Source organism: Rhyacophila brunnea, unplaced genomic scaffold (genome assembly GCF_057557595.1).
Source record: "Rhyacophila brunnea isolate RB1 unplaced genomic scaffold, BYU_Rbru_1.0 scaffold_2, whole genome shotgun sequence".
Classification (NCBI taxonomy): Eukaryota; Metazoa; Arthropoda; class Insecta; order Trichoptera; family Rhyacophilidae; genus Rhyacophila; species Rhyacophila brunnea.
Window position 1 is genome coordinate 51,270,203 of NW_028232859.1, and position 13,701 is coordinate 51,283,903.

General features: G+C 28.6%; 1 protein-coding gene across 8 annotated transcripts in view; it reads left to right on the forward strand.

Moving 5' to 3' along the window:
- The window catches only part of grh (grainy head), a 562,310-nt gene that overhangs the window by 418,931 nt on the left and 129,678 nt on the right, over positions 1 to 13,701 (forward strand). For all 8 annotated transcript variants that reach the window (XM_085947266.1, XM_085947268.1, XM_085947267.1 and 5 more), the window contains one exon: positions 1,019 to 1,200. In XM_085947266.1, coding sequence (XP_085803392.1) covers positions 1,019 to 1,200 — 182 coding nt within the window. The remainder of the gene's footprint in view (positions 1 to 1,018; positions 1,201 to 13,701) is intronic.

Genomic DNA, 13,701 nt, shown 5'->3' on the forward strand with positions numbered 1-13,701 from the left:
CTCCTTTATTATTTTTAAAAAACTATCTTTTGAAAAAAGCGAAAGCATCATCTGCATCTAATCGATTTCAAAAATTGTAATGATCGCATTAGTTTCTTTATTTACCACCCTTTATTATATGCTGTCCCCAAGCAATGCATGACCTGCCTGCTCCCACGGAACGTGTCTGTCTGTAATTTTAACGCATTTTTATATTCATAAACAACCAAATATATATATATATATATACATATTTTACAAACAGCTGCTTATAATAGTACCTAGCATCTAAATATTATAGAAAAATATACATAATTTTATCTAAAGAAACGATTAATAAATGGATAGCCAATCATATAATAAATAATAATACAGATGAATTAAGGTCATTATTAGGAATAGAAAATAACATGCTGGCACTATTCGTTTTTTCATTTGACTTCATGCTTTCCCGCTGCCTAAATTATTAAAAATAGATAAAAACTAATTCATAATATTAGCCAATCACTGCTGAGCTTACAAATTAAAAGGCAAATATTGAATTAAAATATAAAATTGAAGTAACTATATATCCAATAAAATACATAATTAATATTGTTCGTGTCATTCTTCCATGTGCTTATTAATCCCATTGAATTTTATTACCCTCATAATATGCCTAATTATTACAGCATATTTTCACAACATAAAATAAAACGATATTTTAAGGTCTCTCGGAGTTTCAATTAATTCATTGTCACTTTACCGGGTGAATAACTAGTAACTGACTATAACTGATAGTAAATCCTTAAAGAAATCCACGTATTGGCATAGAAAACAATCACTCGATGAACATAATATTATGGTATAAAAATATAATAGATTTAATTTCAATATCTATCTTGTTCAGGGTCTCTTACACGTTGTATATTTTTTTTAAGTATTCAAAAACCAAACCTTACAGAAAAAAATACGTATAATCAATCCAATCGTAATAACTATCGTTTTTGTCCACTACTATTTTATAAAATTATAACAATGTTCCAATTTGTTCTCACAGTCGTTCGAGTACACGGAACTTTGTCAGCAAGCCGGCAGCGTCCCTGGCGGACCTGGCTCAATAGACAGCGGAGGCCTGGGACCGCGGAGTGCGCAAGCAAGTCCTGGAGCAGCAGGAAGATCCAGACCATGGCACGACTTCGGCAGACAAAACGACGCAGATAAAATACAGATACCCAAATTGTAAGTAGTCTCTTAATATACCGAAATGTTCATATTCTGTATGGATGGAGTATTATGGTATTTCAGATTTCCAGCGTTGGTGAATAATTTAGAAAATTCTTCCATATTCAATACAAGTATTATAATACACTATTAGGTATATAGTATCTTTATTTATTCGTCATTCATCATTGGGGCCAAATTATTTTTTTCTTAATATGTACTTATTTCGGGGTTCTCATTGGAATACCCCTAGAATCGTTTTTGTAATGGGTTAGAAATATCATTTTGACAATATACAATTTTATCGTTGATAAATCAAAAAATATCTTAACATAATATTTTGTACTATTCCATTTGAGTCGTTTTTCACGACCCGTGTTTCGCCTTTCAGCATGCCTGAAGATGCCGAAATCCATTAGAATTTAAATTAAAATTCTATCAAGTACATTTGGTCGATAGTATTAATAATATTTAGTGATTTATTATTTATTGAACGCTTTTAATAATAGCTGGTAAATACAATCAGAATTAAGCCCTAGAACCCTAAAAACCGTTTAATCATTTTAAACGAAATGAAACTGAGGTTTTAATATCTCTGTTTCAACATAAAAATTTAAAAAAAAATTCAAAGTGCCTGTAAAAAGGAGTTTCATTCCTCTGTATGTGTTTTTTTATATCTAGTTATATTTTACTTTATACCACTTGGGGTGGGATCAGAGACAATAATAATTATAGTTATCGTGCGAAAAATATTTTTAATAGATGGCAGCAATGCTATGTTGCACGACTTTGTAGAATAGTAATTATTTAAGTAATTGTACCTCCTTTATACATATAAAATGTGTATTGTAATACAGTATTTATCGTGCCCTTTGTAAAATAAACGTTATTGTATGATAATTTCCTGCTACATCCATGTTAATTACATTTCCCGTCTATGTATGATAACATTAGGTAAGTATGTATTACTGAAAATGTTATAAGCTTTAACTTGTATACTGTATAAAAATATACCTTGTGTCATCTTGTAATTTTATATTTTATTTCTTAAATGCCCATTGGAAGGTACCTTTTAATATACGCCCAGTAACGTTTTATTATATTTTTTTATTTAAAAACCTAACTTATATTATATTCCTTAATTAATATACGATTTAATTTTAAGAAGTCAGTGCACATATTATAATATGTATGTTTTTTTACATGTCTGACTTGTCCATAGTGAAGAACTTGTAAGTATGATAAAAATATAAGTTGTAAATGGGTAATATAGAAAAAGTTTTTTTCCTCCATATATTAGATTGTAATAATTTAATTATGTGGAAAAGGTCTTTTATTTCTATAATTTAGAGATTTTATTATAATTATTCATATAATTTAGAGAATCTACAGTAGTTTAATCTGCAAAAACTACATTGATATCGTATATTTATAGTACACATAAAATACACGGATAAACGATTTTTCAATCACCGTTAAGAGGTTTATTAATATTCTCGGCATGTAGTGACAGTAAAATTTATTTTCAACCAATCGTATCGCCAGAAAAAATATCCTTCGTTGGTTGGTGCTTTTCAGATGCATTGTTTTAATTTTATGACAAAATTCATCCATATAAATACCGATTTCCTACGAATGACTTAAATTAATATATATTTTTAAATTATATTAATGAGAAAAATAATCTTTACATAAATTTAATGTTTTTGTTGTTTTTTATGATAATGATAATAATATACAAAAAAATATAGCTAATTTTAATGTAAATGAAACTTTAATTTGAATGTGGAATTTTATTTCTCATAATTATTTTGTTAGTTAACATACCTGTGTCACATGATTGCGAGTTGCATTGGTAGTAACACGATAAACACATTAACATAATAACAATATTATCTCTGTAAATATTGGTTACACTGTAAAGGTACGACAAGCAGCTATCAGACGCGTCCGTTCGTTACCCTCGAAGCCTATATCCGTCCCAATTATTTACCGAGGGCTTAATTATTATTATTATTGTTTCAAAATGATAATGGAATTAGACTCATTCATAAAATGTATAATTATTATTGCATAAAACACCATTAGCGAAGTAGGTCATTTTTCTAACTTTGTATATTTTCACCTCTGTAATTATTACATTGTCAAATGATAATGAATGAATAGATTTACTTACATAGAGTAAAAAGAAGAGACATTTTGACTTCTTATTCTGCAAGCCAGTCAACTGCAGTTGTGACCAAAAATTAGATTTTGATGGCATTTTATTATAAAGCATGTTTTCTATGGTCACACTAAATTTTAAACTCCTAACTAAATAAATAAATGCGTTATCGTTCTTCATACTTAACAACCAACTAACTATAAGTCCCAAATTTCCAATGTCGTAAATGAAACAACTCCGCTCTTTATAAAAATTCCATTTACATATAAAAGGAAAGCTAAAATAGTGTATTAATTAATAGTACAGCTTATTTGAAAAAAATATTCTAAGTGTATTTTTGGAATTGGTAAATTCCGCTCGCTATTTAAATTATTATGTTTCTTCTCCTTCCTGAACATTTTGCCTAAATGGAGTTAGCCGGTTTGCTGATTAGGCAGTCGATTTCTTAAATCGAATAAAATATATTTATACTCGTACTTGTCATTGCGGTGATGATACCTGCATTAAAAAATACTTTTCAATATTTTAGCTAATCTGACATCGCTTCTGTAATGATTTATTATAACCTCTCATCTTTTTCTTGGTCGTGCACTCATGGCTGAGGATCGTGACAGCATTTAAATTTCGCCATCCTTTGAGCGACCAAGACTTTCCATCCTTCTCGATCTTCCGCTTCTCTCAGGGCAGAATGGATGGTGCCCCTCACTTGGTCGCTCCATCGCGCAGACGCTCTTCCTCTGCTTTGCCTTCCCTGGAGGCTACCCAAAACTACCAGTCTCTCCAGGTTGTCCGCTTCGTGCCTGACAATATGTCCAAAAAAGTGCAGAATTATTCTCAGAATTCCTCTCATAATTTAACTAAAAATTATCATTATTACAGTAGAATCTTAGAGTCATTCTATAATTATGTATATAGTTTACACGATAAAGTAAATAAATATCTTACTTAATTGAGTTTACTAGTTTAGAAAACGACTATTTTATTTTAATTATTTGAAATTAATACTATAGTAAAATTCAAGTTTCCAACATACACCTACTTACTAAACTACATACATTTTATTGATAAAAATATACTTTAGTATTTTTCTTTTAATAATTTTTTACAATATTATTGTATATTTTATTAGTAGAAATTCCTACGAATCAAAAGAAAAGTGACAAAAATTACAAACATCAGTTATCTCTTAAGCGGGCTATTTTTTTCATTAACGCACGCAATAAAATACAATGATAAGTGCATACAAAAAACAGCATTTAAACTGCTAAGTGGTTGGTTTATCAAAAGTTACGCTGTTAATTGAGTGATTATACATTTTCTTAAATGGTTTCCGCTTCCAATCAAACATGTGCAACTCAACGATTTTTTATGCATTTAATTACATTCCAGTGGCCGTTTATTTTAACAATAAAGTCAATATGTATCATTTCGGTGATAACGCAGGATATAATAATAATAATGTATTATAAAATGGCGTAAAATCTACCTATACTTAGGTGCATAATATATGTCATGTAAGTTATACTATAATCCACCGTCCGTCAGTATGTCTTACTATATAATATATGTATAGACCGAGAAAAATAATATTTACAATTATGTCCTAACCACAGAACAGATAATAAATAGAATACCGATTAGCTGTATTTAATACGCCACATCTTGAAGCAGGGTTTTGAATGTGTGAGTGTCCTACGAAAATGAAGCACACATTATACACGTGTAATAGTGTGTGTAATTACACCAACATTAAATGAGCGTAAATGCATAAACCAAGAGCAGTTTTTAGTATTCGACGTAAAACGTATTCTTAACACGTGTGTAAGTTTAACCCAGATTCTTCCTTACTCGAGTCGGTTACCTGCTATCGCCTTACCCGTTATGTATTTCAGTTCCCATTATTTCTGATTTCCCTGGTCCTAACCGTTGGTGTTGTCAAAATTATTATGTTTTATAGATTGACAGCATCATGCATTTTTTCCAATTGACCGATGGTGATTAAACAATGAACGATTGTTCTATTCGTCTTATTTAAAATTAAAGTTTATCAAATATTATTGTAGTAAAAAGCAATTGATAAATTAACTCTTTTCATCATATTGTTATAAAAAAAACTATTTAGTTTTTGCTGTCATGTAAATTCGATGATATTGTAGATAGGCCATATTACCAGAATTCCCTACAGTACTATATGACCCAAAAAGGTTGGACGGTGTTTAATATACGGTCATATATTTCCGATACAATATTTCACGGTGAAGTGTAATACGGCGAACTGCATATGTACAAGTCTCCAAACACGCTCCAAACGTCGGTCGTCCCTCAACAGTACAAAATGTGAAGTGTTTTGGAGACATGCGCTGATTCATGCGTGATATAATACGTATTTTGATATAAGTCTAACTATGTCTGCCTCAACATACAACAATATTGTTTAGAAAACATAAATAAAAAAAATAAGTAATCATGTGTTATATATATTATAATAATCAGGGTGACTGAAGCCGTAGGTTATGGAATCGAATCCTATCAAAAATTCAATGAGTTTGTGAAATGATTATAACAACTACATGTCATAAAAATAAGTGTTAAGAATGACTCTACTTTTTTATACTTTGGACAATAATTATTTTTTACTTTTGTGATTAGTTAATGCAAATTGTTGACATTCCAAAAACCTTTTTTAATATTGTTAAATACAATTACTTTTTCATGGTAGTTAAAATTGGTGTGATACTTACGAAGGCGTTTATACAATAAAACAAAATAGAATTATAATAATTACAACAGGCTACTACTTTTTTCAGTTGAATCGTAACGATATATAATATTTTTTATATAAAATTATGATAAAATATCACGTGGTTTTTATTTAAAATTTATTCAAATTATCAGTGTCTGGATACTAATTAAGGTTGATTTTTCGGGCGAGTGAAAAAAAACTTTGTTTTTAATTTAAAAACATTACTTCGAACTTACATAACTATATGCTCAATTTTTAGTGTTATCTGTAACGCGGCGTAGTTAATTTTTAAGTCGGTGTTCACTGCCCACACATACGTCGTTACACTTTACCTGTAAATTAAACTAAATGGCATGTATGAATTCATTTAATAGTGAGTGGCGGGACCAACCCTACTTGTCTGTTATTTTTTGATCGCATTATTTCTCCTCACACTTAAATATAAATATTTTTTTGTAATAATCACTAGTGAATTTAAATTACACATTATCCGTGAAACCAATTATAGATGTTAATCTCACAGGTGAAGGGCATTATGACACCTTAAATTTTTTCATAATTCTTGTTCAGTTAAAAGCCGTTGTAAAAAAAAGAAGAAATCGTATTGAGGTAGGTATTTAAATATTTTTAAACACGTCACAGAAAAAGATAATTTTATTTGTACAGGAACTGTTGATTTTATAAAAACGAATTACCTACGAAGAGAAAAGAATTATTATATTACGCTAAATCAAATTTATATTATTTTAATCAATACTATATTTTATAATAAAAACTAATATCTTTGTACAAAAATGTGATTACGGTGAAATTCAGTTAAACTGTAGATTTACTGAAGGCATCTAGCGTCAAAATAGGAAGGAAGCAATTTATAACGGTGGAATATATTGTTTACTCCAAAGATAACTTTACCATGTTCAATCCTTATAGGGTGATATGGGCCTCCGCAGAGTGTAAGTTTTTATTAAAAGATTTTTGTTTTCACGAGAAATGTACGTTAGTCACTTGCTCCACCTATTAAACATAAAACAATATGTGTATTTTCCAGACCCATGATTCGAATAGATAAGCTTGCAATTATTAAATAAAACTGTTATAAAATGTGCGATTGTTGAACAAATTTATAATACTATAACATATTTTTTTTATCATTAAATAGATTTTGTTTTCTAATTTCAAAAACATTGATATTTCTATATAATGTAAATGTGTCTAAGAAATTGCTTTTTTTATCGAAATACGTCTATATGTGTCGTTAGATTTCAAAATCGGCCAAGTCCATAATAGATGAATAGGAGACAAACAGCTTTTTGTTTTCTCAAGTACACAGTCACAAGGGTGAAAGTTTATATTATTTCGAGTACAGAATATTTAAAATTAATAAGTTCCATATTCCGATAATGCAGAAATATTAGAAAGTAGTAGTTCTTCAGCAATTCACAAAAAAGTCAAAAATACCTAAAGGTGGACTTGGGTGATTTTGAAATCTAGTAACACATATATATTATAATATGTTGATGATTTTATATTTTTTTTACGAATTCCCTTCTTTAGTTAGTGTCTCACTAACCTATCCTCATGAGACGCCACTGCTTGAATTAAAATATTTTAACGTCGTTCAAGAATTTAATATAAAATACCAACCCTCTATGTGTATTTCAATTAAATTAACACCTCTGTTTACTTTCTGATAATTATTTGGTAATAAAACGTGTTATTTATTAGCCACTCGCATTTCTTATCAACTTTGAGGTGAAATACTGCTGTCGAAAGGAATATTATAACATAAAAATACTATTGAAGCAAGGAAATGTTGTTCAATCACTATTATAAATTGCATTAATAAAACCCGTGTGCCGGAAAAGATGACCCGCTTCAATAGATGGCGCTAGCTGGCGGAAGAATTGCCAAGTCAACCGGAAAACTGTTTGTTATCTCGTCGTACAGAAATGAACGTGTTTAATTGGACACAGCCAACCGCGAGAGTTACACAGGAATATTAAAATAAAATTTTGCCGCCATAAACAAAATAATAGTAATTCAATCACTATAAAGTTATTAATTTCAGTTTATTCGTTTACTGTCAATTCTTGGTTTTACATCAATAATTATTTACAGTGCAATATTATAATTATAAAATAACAATTAACCCCACGCGCGTTTACCTTAACACTTAAATTTTAACCGATATCACAAAAGTATACTTTACATATAGAGAAATAAATAATCTAAAAAATCTTAAGCAAGATATAATATTTAAAAAAATAATGCACACACTTTTTTATAGTATATTGTAACGATTATTTTGACAATATTTGATGGCAAAATAAATCATTCCACACAATTTAATAACATAATAACTAAGCTATTCAATTTGCAAATATGTTAAACTTGTATCTACATGAGTGCATAGGCATATAATATATACATTTTCTATAAAACATTCAATTAAATTAATTAGTAACAAGATACACTCTATAAATTTATGTTTTCGCAATATATTTATTTTTTAATTAAAAAAAAAATATATTTAAAGTCCTAGATACCTAGTAGAATGCATGGTATAAATATTTTAGTACCTTCACATCATGAAAGCTGCGATAAATGTAAATATATCCAAACTGATGAAATCTTAATGGCGGTATTGAAATATAAATTTTAATATCCCTGTGAAAATTATCTTGATATTTTTTTTAACTTATTTTGTGATCTTATCATCAGATCAAAAGCATATGTTTGTTTTCACTCATGAATACTCAAATACCTGTTCTTTCAAAAGACGGAGAGAGGGATAGGAATTAAGCTCTCGATGGCAATTATCTTATACATGAGTCCTTTAATTTATATATTATAATAAACGTAGCGGTCAAGTCAAGAATATGACAAAATTATGAATTGAACTGAGCTGTTTAATCCGGCGTAGGCGACGGCTTCGGTTTAATCTGGTCTAGAATTTGCTTCAGCTGATATGACAGCATTGCAGGAAATAGTCGTCCGGCTAAGCGAACACCGTTGCCTAATAAAATTCCATTAAATTTGTTTTGCATTTATTTTATGGCGAATCAAAAATAATAAATAATAATCAAATTATGAATGCAGTTCTTTTACAGTAACGATAAACGATACAGCTAAATACACCTACACATTTATATATATATATATATATATATATATATATAACTCTCAGGATACCGTCCATATCAATTGACTTACATAAAACTAAGTCGATGCAAATAATTCTATGATTACTTACCTTTACCTTAACTCCTTTGCTTGCTTGGCGCTATCAATAAAAATTAATCGTAAAATTTCTGCTGTGAAGAAATTCTTATGTAATGTCTCAATTAAATCTTAAACGCAGGCATTTATTATGCCCAACTATTATGCACAGCATTTTATTACTTTAGAATTTAGATCTTTACTATGTAAGACTAGTATTAAATGAATATTAACTACTACTAACCTCATGTAAATCTAGATTTGTATACCTTTGATCTAAAAATATCATTAGGGTATCTAAATCAAGTTGTTTTTTTTTTTTGATATAACGAAATTACTTTAAAAGGAAGAATAATATTGGTAATTAACGATTAATGGATTATTGTAAGTTAAATAATGAAAGATCATTTTTACATTATTATCAAAATATAACAAATGAGGCGATACAATTTCAATATACCCACTTACATTGTGAAACAATAAATTAATAAATAAAAACCATTTTTCACTTCTACCCTAACAAGACTACGTATAATTAAATTACCTACTGTAAAATTGGTTTAATTTTTATACGGTTGATTTACACCAAAAATATTTTCAAAAAATATATATTTACTTAATTAAAAATAATACAAACGATTTACAAATACAGCATTAACATGATGTTCTGTTGAATATACATAAATTTGCATACGATTTTTTTTAATATTTGCACATAATGGAAAATTACAGCGAATTTAATGCGATGGATGTGGGTTCAAATCTCATTTTATGAAAACATTTTTCAAATATATATATATAAAAAATATTTATGTCAATTTGATGATTTAATATTAAAAAATGATAATAAATTCATACCAAGATCAGCAAAATAATATTTAGGGCAAACTTAAATGAAAGATTCTTTAGACTTCAGACAATAGGTAAAAATGCATTATCAGTCATCTTTATATATAATTTAAATTTATTAATTATTATAGGTGACAAATCATATATTGAGTTATCCCACATTTTACTAAAAAAATATGGTTTTTGTATGAAATAATTAATATTATTTACTTACATGTATTTAAATTTCTTTCGCAAAGAAATTTATTTAATTTGTAGACCGTATGTACCTACTGGCGTTCGCTTCGATATCCAATCAATCTGTAATTTCCAATCTCCATTCAGAATCAATTAAAACCTTCAGCGAAGACCACCTCTTTCAATCAATGGACCCCATTCTCACGTCATAACTTTACTATGAAAATTCCGATAGCTTTTTTAATCGAATCATATTTTGTATTAATTGAAAGATAACTCTATACGTGATTTCACTATCAATTAAATTAAAACATAAAAATAACAATTTGCATTTTTTTTGAACATCAGGTTACCGCAATATGTAAATTTAAACTACCTATAACCAATTATTAATAATATATATAATTTCCTAAATTCCTATAAAAGGTTGGTGCTAAATAAACTAAATATAAATAGGTATATTATGGTTATGTAGTTAAAAACATAATAGGATATCTTGTTAACGCTGAATTTATCAATATACATACCATTAGTACGAGATATCTTACCTTACTCATTTCAAGAAGATTGGTTTGTGTCAATTTTTTTCTTATGATACAAAATACCTACAATATATTTTGAATAATAAAACAGTAAGTATATTAGTTTTATTTAGATGTGTGAGATTCAACCCCGTGTTCCATTTATCAAAAACGCAACACACTAACTTATGCTATACGGTGGACAACTTTTGTAAACGTGTATAACTTGAATTAAATAATTATATACTTTTCATTTATTGTTGTTAAATCTTTTGAAGATATACATTATTTATATTATTATATTTTAGATTCTATTTATTAAAATAAAAGACAATCTTCATCATTATCGTTCACTTGGATAAAAATTATCAAGCATACACATGCTTATAGTTTAAAGGTATAAAATTAATGAAAAATCTTAAAAGATCTATATATAATAATTTTAAATATAGGTCATGATTCTGATTTAGGTGGATATATATATCAGTGGCGAAGGGTGGAGGTAAGCTGTTACGATCCGAGATAAATAGTGCATACTAAAATTTCTTAGTCATACGTATTTTTTTTAACTATGGCGACACTTTGCAGATAGTGTTGCTTAGTTTTTAAAATTCAATTAACATAACAGAGCCATAATATATAATGGTCAAAACATATTCATTTATCTACAAAATATATAAAAATTGCAGTCTTAGTTAAGTGAAAATAAATACGCATGACTGGCAAAGTTTAGTATGCACTATTTATGTCGAATCTTAACAGTCTACATCCACTCTTCGCCACTGATATATATCATTTTAATAGATACCTGAGTTAAAAAATCCACGTGTGGTTAAATAAATTTTGGCCATATAATCTTCGTACGAGTTTTTTTAGTTACTTTGAATACGTGTTATAAGCTCTCTTGTGCATCTCGTATACGTCCCATGATAATAACCGTAGATGATTGTTGCAAGACGTAAAACTCAGGTGGGAGTGTCTAAAGATAATTGCGTTTAACACACCTGAGTATCTAGGTGGCTACTGCACGAGTGATTAAACTCGAATTTAACGAAGCGTACCTACATACGCCGTACTACCTCCCGCGGTTTAACCCTTCAAAATATATATTACATTGGTCGCAAATGAGTTGATTGGTTAGAATAAAATTATAGGCTTCTTATTAATCAAGAAAATACTACTAAGGTGTTAGAAACTGTCAATAAATGTATTTAAAATTATGATCTTGATCAATTTATTATTAACTATATTAATACCTAGGTACTATGAGTAAATGATTTAATAAAAAAGATAAAACATAATATTATTATATCTGCATGAAATATTAAAATTTATGGTCAATTAATATTGCATGAAACATTACAAAAAAACTTAGTACATATTTTGAATGTTTATAATAATTAATAGACATAGATACATACGGTATAATGTTAAATAAATTTCTCTTCATAGAAAAATAATCTTTAATAAAACTTTTTATTTTTTTATCAATAAAATATTATCTTCATACCTACTTATTCTTCTTCATTGGCACCACAACCTGTTGTGAACCTAAGCCCCCCCCCCCTATAAGATACCTACCTTCATTCTACCTGGTCCTCTACTTTGCTTCTAGAGTTGATCACTACTAGGGCTAGCAATTTATTTTAACATCATCAACCCCATTTTTATCGTACTCCATTTTTGTTCTGGACCATTAAACGTATTGAATTTTGTAAAGATCTTGTAGGGTTCATGATTATGGTGATGTAGCCAGATTGGTCCATTTTTTCTCGTAAGATTCTATGCTCAAAACCTTATAGCGTCTCGGATTCGTAATCAATATCCACATCTCTGAATAATAATGTTTAATCTAAAAAAAATACTTTGCTGGCAGAGACTATTATTATAACAGTTGTTATCGATAATATTCCTCCATTTTATACATACATACACTCCTGTGTTACTAAAATTATTCTATAAACAGTTACAACAGTAATATTTTGTATCCGAATAAGCACTGTCTAAAAACCTTAGAATAAATTCATAAAAAAGGGGGGGAAAAACTTCCTTATGTAAATAACTTGTAGCGTTATTTCCAGTTTACACGTAGATATTATATTTACTACTGACAATATGTATTATCGCATCCATAACAATAAAATATGTAGGCATAAACACGTAATATCGTGCAAGTTGCAAGATTCCATGCATGGGTCAAAAAAGCTCAGCAGCGTCTGAATTTTCACGCGACAGTTACTCGTGTGATATCTGCGCCTGCAAAGTAAAACGACAGTGGCAAATCTTCCGGAAAAAGTACGAACTACACCGCGCAGAGCATTTTTGATGTTTACCAATTTTCACAGCTTGTCAAATTGTTCCATACAATGACAACAAGGCGTCTCACTGCTTGATAAACGAAATTAGCGAGACACGTGTAACTAGTTATTATCGCGATAGTTTAACACTGCTAGTAAATCCATACAGGCGCTATTACACTTTTAAAATAATATGTTTACACATTAGTGATTTTAAATATTATGGTTCTCCAAATTATAAAATAAAGATGTATGCAGATTTATATTTAAAAAATAGTGTTGTAATTTATTGTCTTATTGAAATATTGTCATAATAATGAATAAGTATCAAGATATTTTCCGAATATTTTAATGCAGTTACTATGTCGTGGAATTCTTTTTCATCAAACTCGAAATAGAATACAATTATTTATTATAAGACGCGTGACAGGCATAATTTACAACGTGATTTTAATCCATGTAAAATAACTTATTTTACATATGTTTTTACAAAACAGTGTTCGCATGCCAGTCGTAAATTATATTACAAATCATATAAGCACATTAATA